Source organism: Apaloderma vittatum, unplaced genomic scaffold, assembly GCF_000703405.1.
Source record: "Apaloderma vittatum isolate BGI_N311 unplaced genomic scaffold, ASM70340v1 scaffold40652, whole genome shotgun sequence".
Taxonomy (NCBI): domain Eukaryota; kingdom Metazoa; phylum Chordata; class Aves; order Trogoniformes; family Trogonidae; genus Apaloderma; species Apaloderma vittatum.
Window position 1 is genome coordinate 1 of NW_009704874.1, and position 18,668 is coordinate 18,668.

The 18,668-nt window shown below is 44.3% G+C and overlaps 1 protein-coding gene across 1 annotated transcript; it reads right to left on the reverse strand.

Annotated features, from left to right (window-relative positions):
* Positions 1 to 10,881: 10,881 nt before the first annotated feature.
* On the reverse strand, positions 10,882 to 16,811 carry LRRN4 (leucine rich repeat neuronal 4). Its single transcript, XM_009865182.1, has 4 exons — positions 16,124 to 16,811; positions 14,755 to 14,959; positions 13,346 to 13,483; positions 10,882 to 12,217 (listed from the first exon to the last, which is right to left on the reverse strand). Exons 1-4 carry the CDS (start codon positions 16,809 to 16,811, stop codon positions 10,882 to 10,884), a joined length of 2,367 nt encoding a protein of 788 aa, XP_009863484.1.
* Between the last annotated feature and the right edge of the window lie 1,857 nt (positions 16,812 to 18,668).

Consider the following 18,668-nt stretch of genomic DNA (forward strand, 5'->3'; position numbering starts at 1 on the left):
CCCTGGGGTAAGACGTTGGCCGAGGACGGCCGGGGTTGCAAGGAGGGGATAACAGCCCCTGAGTTCCGACCTTCAGGTTCCTTGGTTGGACTTGTCTCTCTGTGTGGAATCCAGCTGCATGGCTATGTTAGCAACATCTGGCAAGTGGCCATATAGAGGCAGTTAATATTAGTGCCTCATCAACCACCAGCAGTGGGTGGGAGCAGAGCTGCAGCTTGTCCTTTCGGAGGGCAGGCCTCGTCTTCCGCCTCCATTTGTCCTGGTATGGCACACTGCAGCCCTTGCCCTGCTGAGGCCAAAACCTGCTGTTCTAAGTAGGTGTTGAGCACCTGTTTTCAAACGTTCTGCAAAACATAAGCAGAAAGATTTATCACAAGTGAAGTTAGACTTGAATTACAGGAAAATAGCAGAAATGAGGTGTGTGTTCTGTAACACTCTGCTCTTCCCACGTGCCTGAGTGACTTCCTTCAGCTTGCATCACCATTCTTAAAAAGGCAGGGTTGTTACCAATAAAAATAATGCTAGAGTCGAAAGATAGCTTGTATCTGTTAGGCTGACCTTATCTCAACTACAATGTCACCATAAAAGTTTCTGCACACTTATCTTTTTGGAGATTTCTGAATGGATGTTCAAATGATTTTCTTCACCTTGAACAGAAGGCAAATGTAATATGGTTTAGATACGAAGCACAAACCCGAGTCCACAAAATTAATCTTGTCCTCTGTTCAAAGATGGCTCAAAAGAGTTCTTGGCTGAAACAAGAATGCCCAAGTAATACCTAAACCATATAATTTTTATGGCACATTTATTTCTGATTGGATGTGAAAAGTTGGGATTTAGAATTGTTGCAGATGAGTGATTTAGGTCACTTAAAGAATTGCTGTCAAAGATATTAACAAAAGTGATTTTAGTGTGACTTAACAAGGTTCAATGGCAAGGTTCATGCTATTACTACATGGAAGAAATGTACAAAGGAAAGTTGAGGTTGATTTGGGCTCAAATGATTTACACTGAGGCAAGAGATACAAAAGGGTAAGGGAGACCGTCCCGTTGAGTCATGAGGTTCAGAGTGGACCCTGTTGCTTTCTGAACTCCTGATGCAGATTAGGTGTGGCTAGGACCAGTCTTAGTCTCAGATGAGGTCAAACTAATGGGTTTAAGAGGAAGTGGAAAGAAAACTTCTTATCGAGTTCAGAGGTTCAGAATGGACCCACTTGCTTTCAAAACTCTTTCTCAGAGAGGAGTCTAGGTGCAGCTGGATCCAGACTTAGTCCCAGACTTGGGTAACAATTTCTGTATAATGGAATTAGCTAGATGGATTTCATTAGCACTAATTCCACGTGCTATCAGCCACTTACTGATGATCTGTTGCAAATAAGGGATCTCTCCACCTTGGTTAAGGAAGGATCTCTTAGTCCTAGGTGAGGAATCTCAAACCTTGAGAGGCATCCCTGGTCAAGAGGGAGGTCACCTGGCATGCAGTCCAGTTGCAATTCCGGGAGCACTCTGATTGGGCTCATCCAACGATCTGGTGTTCACCCAAGATCTTTCTGCCTTGAGGAGCAACCTTGAGAGGCTCCCAAGAGGAGATCACCACCATGCAACTGTGTTGCCTAACAGCGAGAACTCAAAGGCGGCTCACCTAGGCTGTCATATTCATGGGATGAAGTGGTTGGCACTTAGTCAAATCGCCTACAAAGGGAGAGATGTGCAGGAGACTCCCTGTGCCCAGAATTTTTCTTATTCCTTGATAAGTACATCTTGGAAAAACCCCACGCTTTTCATGCATTAATTGCATGATCAGTGATCCAAGCTTATATGTGTTGGTGTTCACTGGGTCACCCTGCTCCTTTTTTTGGGTTTTCTAGAGGAGTTCTTAGCCTGGCTACAGCTTAGGCCTTTAACCTCCTCTGGAGCCTGTGCCAAACTACTGCTCGTTTGATTAAGAAGATGAAGTGCATCCATCACAACAACATGGCAATAAAGTAGCCGAGTGTAGAGACGATTCTACAACAACATCCCTGTGCTAGGTGGATGCTGCTGATGTAAGGTGATATTGTAAGAAAAAGGCAAAGAATGTGAGCACTTGATCTTGTTTTCCATTTCCAGGTATCGTCATCTGTATCAGGAGCTTGTTGCAAGTGAAACATGTCCTCAGAGTGAACAATTTTCTAGAACCAGCAACAGCTTTGCATGGTGATATGTAAAAATCTATCATTTGGACAGTTCTGTTGTCAGGAAAAAAATAGGAGAAAAGACTCCATAGTCACATGACTTCATTTCTCAACCATTTTTAGCAGTTACTCTTGATTATTTTTTTAGGTGGGTTATGCATTCATATGCTATTTAGTGGCAGCGAGCATGTGGCACTCAATGTTGCAGTAGGTTGGGAACAAGTTTTTTTCAGGATTGTGAAGGAAATGAAGATTAGATCTGATGCTGTCACAGCCACCTTGTTACCCATAGCTCTGTGTCTGGCAAAAACAGGCTCTTCAGTGTTAAGAATCATTTGGAGTTGGAGTTTGTTCCATTGCTGGGTGGAGAGCCTGGAGTTTTACTCAGTACGTAACAAGCTGCTGAGCTAAGTTTAGAGCTGCTGTGGTTAGTGGCTACCTTCTTACTAATCATCTTGGTTTGGCAGGGTTGCTTCTCTAGAGCTGAGCCTCAGGGCAGAGTTAGGATTAAGGGTTTTGTACGCGTTAGTCTGTGCGATCAGGTTTGTGCTTGGTGCAAAAGAAGTTGTCTGGATGTTGTCCCCTGCTGCCTTGTTCTGCATCCAACCTACTCATCGGGTAGGATTTAGTTTGATCTTGGCTCATGGCAGGTTTTAAGGTGTCGTTGGTTTGAGACTGACCAGGAGTGTGCATTATGCTTTATTGGTTTGTGTCTGCTGTTTGTAACTTGGGTGAGGAGATATGCTATTCTTTCTTAGGGCTTCGGCTACTGGTCTTTTTTTTTTTGCTTCATTCTATGTGAAATAGAGATTATTTCTTTCTGGTGTGTATTTAGGGGCAGCCTTCCTGCAGGATTCCTCCTCCTGCAGTGTCCCCTTGATCCTCATGTCAGTTGTTAATGTTGATCCAGGCAGAGAGTTGTGGAGGGACGTTTCTTAGGTATTCTTAATTTAGTGTTGCTTGTGGGAGGGAGAGTGGTCTGAGATGGCGTAACATCAGTCAGACTTGCTGCTGAAGTTCAACTTTGTGTCAGGGTGAATGAAGGTTGAGGTTTCAGACAGCAGGTCCAAAGGACCAGATTTGTTATTAGGTCACGTTTAGAGCCAGTGCTCACAGAAGCCTTCAAGACTTATTTTTAGAGCTGAATTTAGACATGGAGTGGCATGTGCATTGTATTGTTTTTCTTGCCCTCTTATCATAATTTCTGGCTGTTCTGACCTTTTCCAGCATGTCCAGTAAGCAGCAAAATGATAACAAACCACACAGAAAACACCCATGCACATGATCCTGGGGTTGTATTTTTAGCTTAGTTTCTTGAAAAAAAATTAGATTTGTGTGCTCAGTACTCTGTCCTTCAAATATGACTTCGACCTATAGCAAATTTGGACTAAAGGTGGTAGAAACTGTGTTTTCTGGCTTTTTGCAAATAGGCAGCTGCACACAGAAGAGAGATTTTTAGTTAAAGGCACATGGAGGACAGATCTCAATCCTTCTGGGATGGTCGTTGGTGGCACAAAGTTTCTGCGGCTTTCAAAGTTTTACTTTACTCAGGCGGAGGCAGTGAACTGCTATCCACAGGAAACTTTTTGTGGTAGTTGCTGTTTTACAAGGTGCTTGTGATTCTGAGCAGATCACGTCACCTCTCCGTCCGTCGATTTTTCTTCTCCAACTCTTACTAGTTGGTTGCAGTTAGATGATAAACTGATTTTCTAGTTGTCTGTCCAGTGTCTCGTCAAATGGAGTGTAATATCAAGTGGACCTTGCTAGTTCTACTGCAACCTGCACAGCATAAATATTGTCAGTGGGCACCTAAACATGCGATTAGGACAAAATGGGGCATCTGGGAATATTTGTGTCACTGTCCTTTTTACAAGGTGAAAAAGACTGGGATGTGTATGTTTATTACTTATTCACTGCACTTATGTCAGGTTGGATATGAACATTAAGTCTTTTTTTGTTTTTTTTTTCCTGGGGATAACTTACGGAGTGTTCCCAAGGCAGTGGTGATGACAGCATGGTGAATGATTGCCAGAAAGAGGGTGACATCATTTCACTTAATGGCCTTAGATAAGATATTAAGTACCATTACTTAATCATGCTCTGATAAGAACAACTACGTTCTAAAACATTTAATAAATGTAATACTAATGCCTTCTCAGCACAAAATACTTTGCACAGCAAGTAGATTTTATTTTTTCAAAGAGAAGGAAAATTTCTCCCTAGTGCTGAGTGTGTGATTTTTCTCTCTTGTCTTGGAGGTTTGTCCCAGAGGTTATTGCTCTTGGTGTTGGAGGGCTGTGCCCTGGTGAGAGCCCTGCTGGAGCTGCCAGCCTTGCCTCTGCCTGCGTGGCCTGGGTAGCTGCATTGCTGCTTCCACCTTCTGGAAGAGACATTGAACGAAGGATCCTGGGCTTTATGGGGTTTTCTTGGTATTCTTTTACTTGATTTCTCTGGATTTTCTCTCTGCTGCTCTGAGTGTATCCAATGGACTCTATTCCAAAGACTTTTTGTCCTTTTCTCACACTCCCTCCATTTCTTTTTTTTTTCTCCCTTATATTCTTTAAAAAAATATAATCTGAAACACATGATAAACAGTTGAAAAGGCTGCTCACCCAGCCTTTTCAGCAAAGGATCTAGCAAAAATGAGGATGTATACTGTGCTCCTGTGTCGGGAAATACACGAAGTACCATACTAATTTTGTCTTCTTACAAGTACTTGTAGGTAGTGTCATCCAGTGAGGATTAAGTAGCAGCACAAAATACAATGATGTGGTTTGTAAGGGAAGAAAAATACCCTATTTATAGTGGTTTTGTTCTCCTAAGACAACAGGGTAAATATTGCTAATCCTGTGCTGTGAGGGATTGCTGTGGATTCAGAACTTTTTTTTTGAAGCCTGTACTTTAAAGGTAGTTACAATGTCAAAGTATTCTTAAAAACATGTTGTGGCATGGGAAATGTCAACTTGAAGTTATGGGTTGGTCAGCTCTAGCAGTGAAAATAGAGATGATTTACTTAATGCTTTCCTGGCAGCCTCTCGCTCTTCAGAGGTGCTATGGCTGGGGCATGCAAAAAGCTGCATTTTGCGTAGGGTCAGAACAACGATAGGTAGCAGTGGGCCCAGAGCGCTGATCTGCTCATGCATGGGGTAATGAGATGCTGCAGGGACACTGCGTCTGGCTGGACATGCTGTGCAGGGACTGAGGAGTGGCTTGGTTTGTCTGCCCAGGGCTCTATGAGCTGCTCTTGTGCACTGGATCTAAAAAAAAAATCCATAAATATCGGTTGAATCATCAGGGTTTTGAAGTAGATAAGGAGTTGCTTAGAAGGACCCCATCCAATTATTATAATATTCCCCAGTCATATTATATGCAAAATGAAATCCTGGGCATCAGAAAATGTAAACATGCATAACTCTTGTCTGTGCTGAATCAAAGAAACAACCAGTTCTTTTTTTTGTTGTTTTTTTTTTCTGTAAGTAAATGTGATCTGATCTCTGTTTCCAAAATCTACAGTATTTAAAAAAAACAAAACACCTTATTGCACTTGTAGACAGATTTTGGTTTTCCCTTCTTGCTCTTAGGAAAAGTTTTACATTTTTCCGTATCAGTGCCAAGTTGGCAGAGCAATTCCTGGTCATAAGGCTACAGAAAGAGACGGGGACAGGTAGGCTGCTGAATACCAGTCTGTGTGACTGGCACTGTTGCTACTGTTAATTCTTAACACGTTGGCTTTCTTTCCCTTCAAATATTGATGGGTAAGGACGCACAGACCCACACAGGCAAGCGCATGGGCAAGTGTCGGTGAGCGAGCCTTGGTCTTGTAGGGTGCAGGCTGAAGTTCTTTTGTGAAAGAATGAGTATTTTAGTGTGACAGTACCTGGGTAGATGATTCCACCCTCTCCCTCTAGATGACAGCAGAACACTAGCCTTGCCGTAAGGGCTTGTCTCTTAAATGTATTTCAAAAGAATATTGTTATTTGTTATCCTGCTTGATTACTCTTTTAAAGAGGTTGGATTACTCTGTAATATATTGCCCTGCTTCAAAACAAACTCTGCATACTTTGGACCACTGATAAAAAGAAAAAGCACCAGGAGTTTAAACATGTTCTTTTATGAGTATCTGTTTCTACAAACATGAAACATGTTTGCACCTGTGATAAATACCTCTGTATTTCACAGGTAAAACACGAATCAGATGCTTCTTGACAAGCAAGATCCTGAGCCCTCAGAGGCATCCTCCTTTCTAACACCTCATGAATGCACTTTTCTGGAGATGAATGCGGAGGAGTACATCTGTGCCAGGGCAATGCTTGCCAGGTGAGCATTGTGGTTTGGTTCTTGCACCTTTCCACAAAGAGGCAGATAAAGCCAGTGCTATGATGTGAGCTCCCTGCCTTGGGCTGCATCTTCTTCCGGCTGGCCCGGTAAATTCCTCTCACGCCTCTGGCCAGGGACAGCTCTCCAAAGCAGGCTCCCTTCTGCCACCGAGGCGGGTCGAGCTGAAGTGCCTCATCCTGCTGCTCTGGGCTTTCCCACCCACCTGCTGCTGCCACCCAGTTCAGGGCTCTCGGTGGCTGCTTCTCTAAGTGGTGTTTGCTGCAAGAAAGACAAGGTGGTCTCTCTCTCTTGCCTCACAGCCCACAAGGCCTTTGCCTGTGTGGGTTCTGGCCCTTAGCTGTGTTGTTTTTTTCTGTATGGAGGCCTTTGCAGCTCATTTTTCTAGAGTGTTTCTGCTGGGAGACCTTTTGACTGCTGAGTTAGAGACAGAGCAGCATTCACTTTGGCTGTGACACCCAGGGGATGCACCCACATGTACCCTTGGCTCTTTTGGACTGCCTTAGCTTGAACTTGGTTCTGTAGAAAGAAGAAAAACATTGGCAAGCGAATGGAGAAGGTTCTTAGGAATGCAGGTAACAATTTATACTTAGGAAGAAAAGTCAGGAAAAAAATTACACAAGCTCTTAAAAAAACCTATTTAAATGCTATCTGCGCTTCCCCCAAGTGATCTTTGTCTCACAGAGAAACAGGACAAGCTGAACTGTGAAACAGTAAGTGGATTATTAGTTATATATATATATTTTTTACGGGTGGGCTGTTGTTAGCTATTGTGAGAGGTGTTTGGGTATCCCAGTCACACTGCCAAAGGTTTGTGTCTTTGCAGTTGGAGATACAAACAGGGTTTGCTGTTGTGTGTAACAGGAAGAGGGGGAGGAACAGCAACCAGGCGGAGCAGAACTGGGCAGCTTTCTAACATGGCTTTGCATGTGGGTGGGAAGGTTTCCGTTTATCTCCCTGGTTGCCGTCCTTGCTTCTCCAGTCCCAAGCAGCACTGTGAGAGCTGGCTCTGCTTCTTGCCGATTCACAGTAAGGAAAATACAGGAAACATCCAAACTGGTTATTAGTTGTGCTTGCAAGAATGACAGCTTTGGGTTTTGAGGTTGGGGAATGGGAATGACATTAGTGTTTTTTCTACAGTTATATTTGGATTATGTAAAAGCCAGAAAATGGGCTTCATGATAACTTTACCCTATTGATTAAAATACTGCTTCCTTTTTAGGATTTACTTTCTAAATCAGCAGGCGCCGCTACAATAAGACATCTAGAGGGTGTGATTCAGTTTTTCTAGAAATGTAAATCAGTTTAGGAACTAGCAATAAGCAGTTTCAGAGAAAGGTTTTATACTTAAATATTTACTTTGAAAATATTGTGACTTACTCAAATGAAAGTTGCTCTTTTGAATAATTGCTATTTTACCTGTTCTTGGGCTGCAGCAGCTATTTACAAGACACTAAAGTTGTGGATGGGAATACAGGAGGGGGACTTTTTTATCAAAGCTGGAATTTTTGAAGTACAGCAGAGTAAAGTCATTAGGTTTCATAACTTGAAAGTTATTTCAGAGTGTATATATAATATATCCAAGGAAGAGAGGCTGTAGCTTAGCACTTATATCAGGAAAAGGTGAAGTAAGAGAAGCAGTGATTCAAATGAAGGAAGTAAAGACAACAGGATGAAGTTGGTCATTACTAAAATAAACTGGTGAAACTCTAAAGTGGTAGTGGGAGAAAAACCCCAAAACAAAAAAAAAACCCCAAACCCAAAATTTCTCACCTGAAGCACTGATACTTACCACAGACATCGATAAATAAAAATCCCATGTTTTGGATCCTGCTGCTCAATCCCTTACTTGTGAAAGTCCCACTTGTGAAAGGGTAGAGTGTGATCAGGCAAGAAAGAGGCCCAGCCCCTGGGTGGGGGCTTTGTGCTTCAGGAAAGTTCATCAGCCCAGATGACACTGGGTTGTTGAGGGATACTCTTAAGTTGGAACTGTGGGAGATGTGGGAGTGGGACATAGGTATTTGTTTGCCTCCCAGGAAAGGCAATTTTAAATGGCAGGCTCTGACACGTTGCCTTGGCTTGAAAGGAGTGAAGGCCTGTGAAAAGTCACGAGAGACTGGGGTGAAAATTGGTTGGAGAAATCAGTTGTGATAATGATAAAGCCGTGTCTCACCAGGAAAGGTTCAAAAGACTTGAGGCTGATATGAGACTGCGCTTCCAGGTAGTGTCAGGTTGGAGTGTCCCCTGGTCTCTCACCCTCAGGGAAGTAAAATCCTGTAACTGGCAATCATTTTCTGCTGAGCTTCATGGTTTTCTAGTGAGATGTTGCAGTGTTGTAAAGGATAGTTAGATGTAACCTCTCAAAATCTCGTTTTAAATGGTGTCCTGTCACTTTGGACTAACTCACGGTTAAGCTGGAACAATTCTTATTTTCAGCTGTAGTGTCTTTTTTGTCCTCCTCCTCTAGAACAAATTTTGAAGACTATATAAATTGCTATTCTCAAATCTCTTATTTTGCTCCACTTTCTTTCTGGTAATACCAAGGACCCCAGACAAGATCTCTTAGAGCTATGTGCTACAAACATGAGGGAGTGTAGATCTTTGCCCCTGTTTGGAATAATTAGTTAAAGGCTGAAGGTTCCTGCTCGTTTCAAATAAAGTTAAAGTATCATCTGTGCCTGTTCACTAGACCTTCCAAAAAATGCAGGAAAAAACAGGCTGGAAATAAATAGGAAAAACTAGCTCCAAACAAAGAAAGGTCCAAACTACCAGAATGGAAAATGAGATTTTCATAGTTGAAAGGTGACGCCATCCCAGCTTTTTCATTTGGAGTTTGCCTCTATTGTGAGTTTTGAGTCACGGGGTTCAGCCAAGCTCAGGACAGACACAGCAGGAAAAAAGTGAGCATCTGTCCCATGACGGTGTCATTCCCAGCACTGATGCAAGAGAAAGGACAAACCTGCAGGAAAGGGCTGCAAGCTCATAGTGGTGAGGATGGCACAGGCCACCTTATGCCCATGATATAACGCAAATTTACCACAATAAAACCATGGCTTGACTATATGCTAAAAGTTTGTTCCAAAAGAAAATGCTCGAGTTAATTTTTCAGGCTAAATGTTTTAGATGGTAAAGACAACACAAAGATCTATGTCTTAAAAAAAGAACCAGAACACACTCTGTAGTCTTTATTTCCATTAATACTGGAAGCATTTAAAAAAAAACAACAACCACTGTATAGCACCTTTGGGGGGAGGTTTACATATTGTATCCGTACAGCAGTATGCAGCAGCAGAAACACACAGCTACTACAACATAAACCTATATGTTTCTGAATGGAAGGTATTTAATTGGGACAAACACCTCCCCTTACACAAATATCTCTCTGAATTTTGATGGCAAGCTCAAAGCAGCTGAAGAACTGGGATTCTCAGCATCTCTTAGTATTTTTATAGCAGGAATTAGCAGCCGAAAGTACGTTTGAAAAATGTCTGCCTAACTGCTGCTCTTGGATGGAATTTCAGTTTTTCAAGTCTCAACAACATACATATTAAATTGTTTCATTACTTGGCTCTTTGCCTCTGAATGAGGTAACTCATCAGCCTGCTAAATCTGTAGCTGGGACTGAGCAATCATCTCTGCTTAAAACCAATTGTGAAGCAAATGCTGGCGTGCTCCGCCCTCCTCGGTGGGTTACTGCTGTACTGCAAACTCCTCACTGGCATTTTGGTTGCATTTGAGAGCCTCAGTTGTGGAAAACATTATAAAAAGTCAGAACAAAACAATCATCCTTGTCCTAAGGATCCTCCAGTGCGTTGCTGTCCTTTTTTTTGCAGTCAGTCTTCATGTGTCCTTCTCCTGAACTGCAGCTGGGCTCAGCAAGTTGCAGTCACTGGAGTTAATGGAGTTAGATCTGCACAGCACCTTGCCAGTGAGCCCAAGGAGACCTTTCTCGCACTCCTTCCAGTAATACTTTCTTTTTGGATAATACCTTCGTAAGGACAGTAGGAAAAAATGAAAACCCAGCGTCACACTTACGTGAATATAACCAGAGTCTGTCTTGCTTGATACTGGTAGCAGACAGCCTCTCAGTGTGAAATTTATGTAAGTAATTATAAACCAACTTTTTGAGGTTAGTGTCCAGTTTTGCTGCTGCTTAGCACAAGAACAAGAGTCCAGAAGTGTTTTTTTATGTTTGACTACCTTTGTTATTAGTTTTTCTTTTTTTGTGTGTGTTTTTCTTTCCCTTAGAAATGTAAGGGCTATGAAGTCTGACGTTTCGTAGTTTTACTGAAGGACATCTTAAAAGTCTTACAAAAACATACCAAGGTGATAGAGACAGTAAGCTTTGAATGTGTAGAATAATCACCTGGAGCTAATTAGTGGTTTGTAGTTTTAATGGATAATCAAAGGCTGGGTTCTTGTACGAGACTAAGTGTGTACCATATTGCTCGCTCTGAGGCTTTTTGCATGCCTTACACAGACATACAGACAAAATAATTGTGGAAATGAGAAAGAGTCCGCTTGCTGCAGACAGAGCAGCAAAGACAGACTTGTAGCTGGGTTTTGTTTTAAATCTGGTGCAGGAATTCCCTGGAACTCCCTGACTTGATATCTGGCTTGACCCTGCTTTGTTCAAAGCAGTCACGCAAATGTAGTAAGTGGTGTATGGTGATAGATTATACAGAGTGTACTGCCTTGCTGTGGAATAAATATTGTCCAGGACAGACCGTCTGTTCTCACCGCCTTGAGCGTGAAGCATCAGCTCGTAGGTGTGAACAACTGAATTTGGGGCGCACCAGTGTATCTGTGCAGAGCTGTCTGTAACTTCAGACACTTCTCGGAGCCTTGGTGGATCTGGAACCTCATCTTCCCTCGACATGCCAGGACATAAACACTGGGATGCACGCTGCAGTTCACTGCACGGCTTCTGAAGGTGCCTGCAAGGATTGTAGTCACAGATGGTGTAGGCTGGTTGCACGGGCGGGTCTGTTGAGTGGTCACCGTAATCGTAGTCATCTACAAAGTGTATCAGCGATCTGGTGGATGCCGGCTGCGACCGAGCAGTGGTCCTTGTGGAGTTCAGCTGCGGTAGGTTCGTTTGTGGTGTACCTTCCCCAGCGTGAGTGGCAAAGGAGTGAATATAATGGTCAGTGGCATTGGGATTTCCTGTTGCTCTAGTGGAATATTCACTAGTGGGCTGGTTGAATGGGCCTTCCTGGGGAAACGTCGCATCGGTTGTTCTGAGCTCTCCCTTTAGCTGATCTGTTCCAGTTTGACTTGTGGAGCTATAATCTGAGGACTGACTATAGAGCTCTTGGAGAAGCCCCAGGGAGGTCGTTATGGACATGAAGAAAGGAGGGGGATTGCTTCTGGGTTCGGAAACTGCCTCCTCTTGGTGGGAGGAAGTGTTGGCCTTGGTGAGCATTGGCTCAGTTGGGTTGGCTGCCGTTGTGCTCCTTACGTCCCTCTGAATTAGGGAGCTGGTATAAGTGTCTTTGCTTAGTGGAGCAGAGTCTGTTGTCGTTACTCCAGTAGTGGCGTCATAATCAGTAATGCTGAAAGCATCATGTTTGGGAGAGGGTGTGCTCGTGTTGGGCAGCGTGAGATTTTTCTCAGACTGGCATTTATCATAGAGCTCTAGCAGTGAAAAAGATGTTGAAGGTCTGCTCCAGTCTTCCTGGGATGTGTTGCAAGAAGTCTCCCTAGCCCTGCAGAGGGGACATGTCAGAATACACAAGATCCACAGAATGTTACAGGCTCCTTCCTGTAAGGCTTCTTGGATTGGAATTGGCAACATGCTTTTTGAAAACAATCTTTATATTAAAAAGACATGAAACCTACTCTGGAGCTAGGTTGTACTAACACACATTTTTTGGAAAAATGGGATCTTAGTTGACTGGCTTTTTGTTTTTGTAAGGTGCAGGAATATCTTTTGCCTTTGGTACAAGAACTGTGAACCTTAGCAAGAGTGTCAGGGTTCAAGGCAACTTGTCATCAAGAGTCAGTCTTTAATGCCCCACTAAGATGGGAACACACGCAGAGAGATGTAACAGGGTCCCCAAGATCCTTAAGCCAGCTAGTTTAGGCAGCTGGGCTGTGCTGACACAGGATGCGCTTTAAATGACTTAAGTTTTTCTTTACTCAGACGTTGCATGTTTTTGTAAAGAATGCAACTGCTAAGCCCATCCTGATGAGAAACAATCTAATTTTAACGATCTACTTTCCTTCTCTCTTAGCTACAAATGACAAATCTTCTTGGTGGCCTTTCAAAAGGAAGAGAGAGCACACATATGCAAAACACTTATTAACTGCAGCTTATTTTAATTAGTCTGTAAAACTGTGGGAGAACATGAAAACAATAGGTGACAAATGGTGTTATTTGGAAGGCGATTTGTTGACTGCCCGTGCTGGTGTAGGCTTTGGGAATGCAAAGGCAAGGAGGAAATAACTTGCTAAATTTTCTGCAAAGTCTTCCAGTTTTTGCTCCCAGTGCTAGCCCATCAAGGCCACCAAGCCAGGTAATTTTTTATCTCCAGCTAATAAGGAGATACGAACGGAAATAGAGAGAAAATAAGCTATTCTCACCTTAAAGTACAATTCACAGCTAATAACACATTATACCTTTCAAATGTGTGCCCATCACATTTGCTGGTGTTCAGGTATAATTCAGTCATGCTTTGTCGCTGAAGGGGGCTTCATTTTGCATTTCTACCTCTCGTGAAGGAAAAAAACACGCAAGGAATTTGAATAACTTATGTGGCAGTGAATGTTTGTCCCCAAATAACGTGTACGTTTGTGTGTGAAGAGCATTACTTTGTCTCCTTGAACTCACTTACTTTTGCAGCACAACTTCCTTGGGTTTGGAGAGCAGCCAGGAGAGCTGGCAGTCGCATAACAGAGGATTTCCGTACAAGTTGATGGTGATGCTATCTGATGAATTGGTATTCCAAGGATTAAAGGAACTCAGGTTACAGCTACAAGATGACAAATGAAATAATTAGCAAATGCTGAACTACCTTCCAACGACTGAACTATCCCAGTGTGTGTAAAACACAAAGCAATATTCCCGTTCCTCTTGGAAGTAGCCAGTCATCAACACCACCATTCTGCCCTTTAAAGCCCAGGCTAATAGCTGCTGGTCTCTCTAATTTGCTGCTGTGTGTTAAAGCATAACAAAAGCATTGTAAGGGGATTAGACTCTTGCCTATTAAAGTCTAAGGACTACTGCAAGAAGAGCGTGTTTGCCTTTGCTGTGAAGTGTCCTAGCTGCAGAAAGAGTGTGATACCTCCCGGCCGTCTGAGTGCTCAGAAGGTGCTTTTAAGTTTGGGTCATGATTTTTAGCACTTTGAACTGGTATTCCTGCAGGCACTATCAAATGCTGTGTAAATTCAGTGCAGCGATCTAGTGGGGCATGGAATCCACTGAGTTGTTTTGCTTAAATGGGTTTATTTTCCTGAAACAGGTTCCTACAGTGCAGACATTGCTCTAGTGTTTTGTTTTCTGATATGCTTATGATCTGGACCTATATTAGAGAAATCTTTTGAGGTGCTCTCCAAATCTTTTCCTTTATGCTGACTGTTCTGTGTACACTTTACCCACTTATATTTTGATAAATCTCTTTCAGACTTTTGTATCCCTTCATATTTCAACAGGTGTGTGACATACCAAGTAAATCACACTGCGGCCTTACCTCTAGAATAAGGACTAAACCATTGCCTTTACTAATGCTGAACAAGGAACTGTATGAATCTTTCACACTGGAAGCGGGAGGGACAGGATTTTTGCCTGCTTCCAAGGGGCAGTTTTTAGTAAACTGTCAGCATGCACCGTTTGTAGAGCAAGGAGGTCTCTGGTGAGACATCACCATTGTAGATGTTGGGAGCATCGTGTGTGTTGCAGATGGGCTTTGGTGGACCTATGCTAATCTTAACAGCACTAGAGAAATTCATCCATTGCACTGGGAGATAAGGCAGAAGGCTGGGAGCAGGACGGATGCGATCTCAAGCAACCAGTAACTGTGCTGTGAGTCTCAGGGCACCTCTTTGGGCCGTATGAGGTCTGTATCACAGGCTTTATGTGGCATGTCTGAGGTTAAGACAGAGGTTTTCTCTGTAGCGTGAAAGCCCATATCGCCTTCCTAAATATTTGATAACAAGCAAACTCTGCATAAAAATCATCTCCCAGGCGCTGTGGTGCTGTGAGGCAAAGACAATGTTATGTGAGGAAGAACAGAAAACAACTCACTTCTCAAATGAGAGATGGCTCAGATGGGGAGCACTGTCAAATATCTCTGTTCTCACAAAACTCAGTGAGCGGGAGTCTTGGCAGTTCAGCTCTCGGAGACTAGGCATGAACTTGAAGAAGTCAGTATCAAGGCTTCTTAATCGGGACATCTTTGTCAGGTGAAGTGATCTGAGGTTGGGCAAGTCTCTGGTCCATGCTGGCTGAACTGAAGCACAAAAAAAAAAGATTTATGCCTGTTGTCTAAATAGAGCATTTTCTGCCTGGAAAAAGGTTTTAAAGTCATAGAGATATAAAATATCTCTGTGGTCTTCTGCAGCTATTCTCTTTGGGAGAGAGAATAAAAATCAATACACCAGTGTCTAAACATCACATTTTTGTAATATTACCTGGAGGTCATACTGTCTTAGGGCAGAGGAAAATGAAGGAAGATAAAAGGCCAATAAAGCTGATAAGAGATAGAGCTTTCTTGTTAGGTGAGATTAAATGAACAATGGTTCAAGGAAGTGCTGGAAGATTAGAGAGGTCTACAAAGTCCTGACTGGTGTGAGAAAGGTAAATAACATTTCTCTTAGCACAGGAAGAAGAGCTGAGAGGCATGAAACTGAAAGAGTAGGTCTTATATCCCAGGGCCGCTGTAACTCGCTATTGCAGGAGGGATTAGGCAAATTCATGAAGGAAATTTGGTCGTATATCTGTTAAATGTGAGTTGAGGTGACGCTTGTAGCTTGAGGAGTCCCTAAAGCCCTGGCTCTGCCCCAGGCTGAGAGCAGCTGGGCAAGGCATCTGACATCTGTCTGCTTCAGCACCTCAGTTATAGACTGTAGCTGGCAAGAAAGGCAAACAAAAAAGAATAATCGTGCCTTAAATTGCTCGGGGCAGGGATTGTCTCCCTGTGCAGAAGTATTTGGCTGGTTGTGGTTGACACAAAAAGCCTCTCTCTGTGTTACTTCATCACAGCAGGATAAAGCAGCGTGTAACTGTGGGGACAGACAAAGATTTCAGCAGCATGTCTGGAAAGACAGCGTGTCCCAAAGCTAAACTCATGGCTGACAGCACAGTGACTGTCAGTACCAGACAGTGGAATTAGGATAGAGGTGGGTGACAACAGGGGACAGCTACCCTGTTTCCCGGTGTCAGGTCTCTGCGCTTCCTTGGGGAGGCTGGGCTGCATGAGGGTTTCTGTCCAGCAGTTACATCACCAGCTGGAGAGGGCCATGCACGCCTGGACCAGCTGCTGGCAGCTCTCAGCGTGCGGTGTTCCCTCTCTCTACCAGGCTCAGCAAGCATGGGAGCCACCGTCCCAGCAAGGCTTCTGCTTTTCCCGGCCTGACCAAGCCCCTTGTTTACAGTGGGAAATCCAGAAACTTACTTTTCTCAAGAGAGGTCCTGCTCAGATCGAGCATGCTGATGGTGTTTCCAGGCCTGTTTGTGGCCTCACTCCGAGATGTGTTCATGGCAAAAGCAGACTCCCTAATTCCTACGCTGTCGTCCTGGCCAAGCAGCGTTGCAGAGAGGTTCAGAAACTGTAGCTGAGGATAACAGGAAAAAGCCAGCGGCTGAATTTCGATCAGTGGATTTCCAGCCAGGGACAGCCACTTCAAGTTAGGCAGGGCAGAACTGTGGCATAATGGCACAGACAACAGCTTATTAAAGCTTAAGTCCAGGGATATGAGACTGGTGAGGGCTTCAGATCCCCACCTAACTGACTGGAGATGGTTCTGCCTCAGCATTAGGATGCGCAGCTGCGGGAGGTTTGCTATCACTGTGCTGTTCACCTCTTCTAAAAGGTTGTTGCTGAGATCCAGGGTCTCCAGGGTCTCCGGAAGGCAGACGGGGAAAGCCGTCAGGCTGCTGTTGGTCAGCTGCAGGGTGACCCAGGTCCTGTTCTTCTGATCCTCGCAGGACATGCTGGTGAGATTAACGTTCTCCCAAGAGTCTTCCTGAGCCAGCTGGAAAAAGGTGGTGACATCCCTGGATGCTGCAGGCTTTGCTCTGCTCACAGGGCCTGAGCTTGTGTTCCCCACCAGCAGAGAGAGGATGAGCAAGCATGGAAACATCCTTCTCCTAAGTAGCTCGCAATTACTTGCAAAATCTGTTTGGTTTTTTGTTTCAGGGAGAGGGAAACAAAACATCAGCATTAAGAGCTAGATTAAAATCCCTCCCGTAGCTACATGCTATTTAAAAGCGAGCGAAACATTTCTAAATCCTTTCCTATTGCATCCAGACAGTGGAAGTGATACTTAATGTCTCTTCTGTAATGAAGCCTAAGTAAACATGGGGACAAAAGCACCACGTGTCTAAGCATACCTATAGTTTTTCATGCAGAAAGCAACCAAGTTGTATTGCGCATCTGGTTCCCATGCCAGGATCAGCCTGGCACCCAGAACCACAGCAGCGTGGGAGCAGGGCTCCTCTCTCCAGCAGCAGAGGAGTACAAAGGAGTACCAGTGCTACGTTAGTATGAAAATACCAGTTAGTACTATACTGGGCAAGCCACAGGACAGCTGCACTTTGAGACTCGCCCTCTTCCTCTGCTCCTGACCAGCTGGCAGTGCCCCAGACCTTGTCTGCCAGGCAGCGGCAGAGCTGGGGTCCTGCTGCAGATGAGAACCGCAGACGTGCTACACACCCCAGCTCCTGCGGAAAGGTTGCACTGAAAATGTGGTTCCCGAACCACATTTGAGTGAAAGTGGTCAGAAATTAAGAGTATGCTCCTGGATCAGAGCCCCAGAGGCCTGGATACCAAGAAGCATGTTATTTAGTGTTATAGTTCCTTCTGTGCTCCCTCTTTGTCCCACCCCAGCTTTGTCTTTGTCGTGTTGGTTTTTTTTTTTGGAAAAAAAAAAAAGTGAGAGAAAAAAAGTCCTGAATGACTTGCCCAAGGCTGCCATCCCAGATCTGAGGTAGGGACTAGCAAAATAGGATGATTTGGTTGCCTGTGTGCTTTTTGTCATCGGGAACTGGGCAAGAGCTGAGCAGCCTCAGGGCTTCCTGGTCACTGGGGCTGCTGGATTCCCAGCACATGGCAAGGAGAGTGATAGGGCAGCTGGATCCCGATCTTAGATTTAATCTTAGTCCCTGGCTCTAAACCGCATCCGCTTGCACGTACCTGTCCAGAAGTCCTGATGCCTCGTGGCTTTGCTCTGCGTGGCTCCGAGTGCCTGGCCTTGATTTTATACACTTGGGTGACTCAGCCGAGAGCGTGAAATGCCTCTTTTTTGTTCCCAGCTTTCCCTGCTCGCGGCTCTGCCCACAAGTGCAGGCGAGGTTTGTTCCAGGCTCGCTCCCCCGCATCCAGCTTTCCCCTGCCTGCAGAGGGGGTGGCTTCAGGCAGCTTTCCCACTTCCTTGGCCCGAGCAGGAGGTGGGTGGGAGGGCTCTTGTTTCCCAACACTCAGACAGGGCTATTCGCTCTGTCTTTGTCTAAGCAGAGAGGGTAAAGAGAAAAAAGATCAGTGTCTGTACGCCTTCCACTGACGGGGGGAAGGGAGAGGAATTACTGTTTCTTTGCTGACAGGTCAGGATGATGTAAAGCTGACATGCGCTTTGGTCGCTCTGTAGGCGCCAATAAAAGGCTTCAAGTGTTTATATTTCTCTCAAAAATTCTTGCACTTGGGAAAGTCCTGAAATTTCACACAGGACAAATAACTCTTCCAAGGAGGACCTTGGGAAATGTCAGAAGCAAAGCGCTCATTTGCCGCTCCTGCAGAGAGGAATTCTCTCGGCTGATGGAGAAGGCCTGTGGCATCTCATGCTCAGTGTGATGGACTTGGGAGGCCTCTCCCAGTCCTGCTGTTGTGTTCTCTGCTCTGCACTTGCTGTACCGTGTGGCTCCGGAGAATTCCCTTCATGTCCCTTCTCTCCTCCTTTGCTGGAGAAGTCAAACTGACATTGTAAAACATCTCCCACCAAGGG

Bases quoted from the DNA above. Each gene is read 5' to 3' on its own strand.
- LRRN4 (XM_009865182.1), bottom strand. From the start codon at position 16,811: ATGTTTCCATGCTTGCTCATCCTCTCTCTGCTGGTGGGGAACACAAGC. The intron at 13,484-14,754 runs GTGAGTTGTTTT...GTCATCTTGTAG, and splicing joins AGCCATCTCTCATTTGAGAA to CTGTAACCTGAGTTCCTTTA. The intron at 12,218-13,345 runs GTAAGTGAGTTC...TCCCCTCTGCAG, and splicing joins AAGGAAGTTGTGCTGCAAAA to GGCTAGGGAGACTTCTTGCA.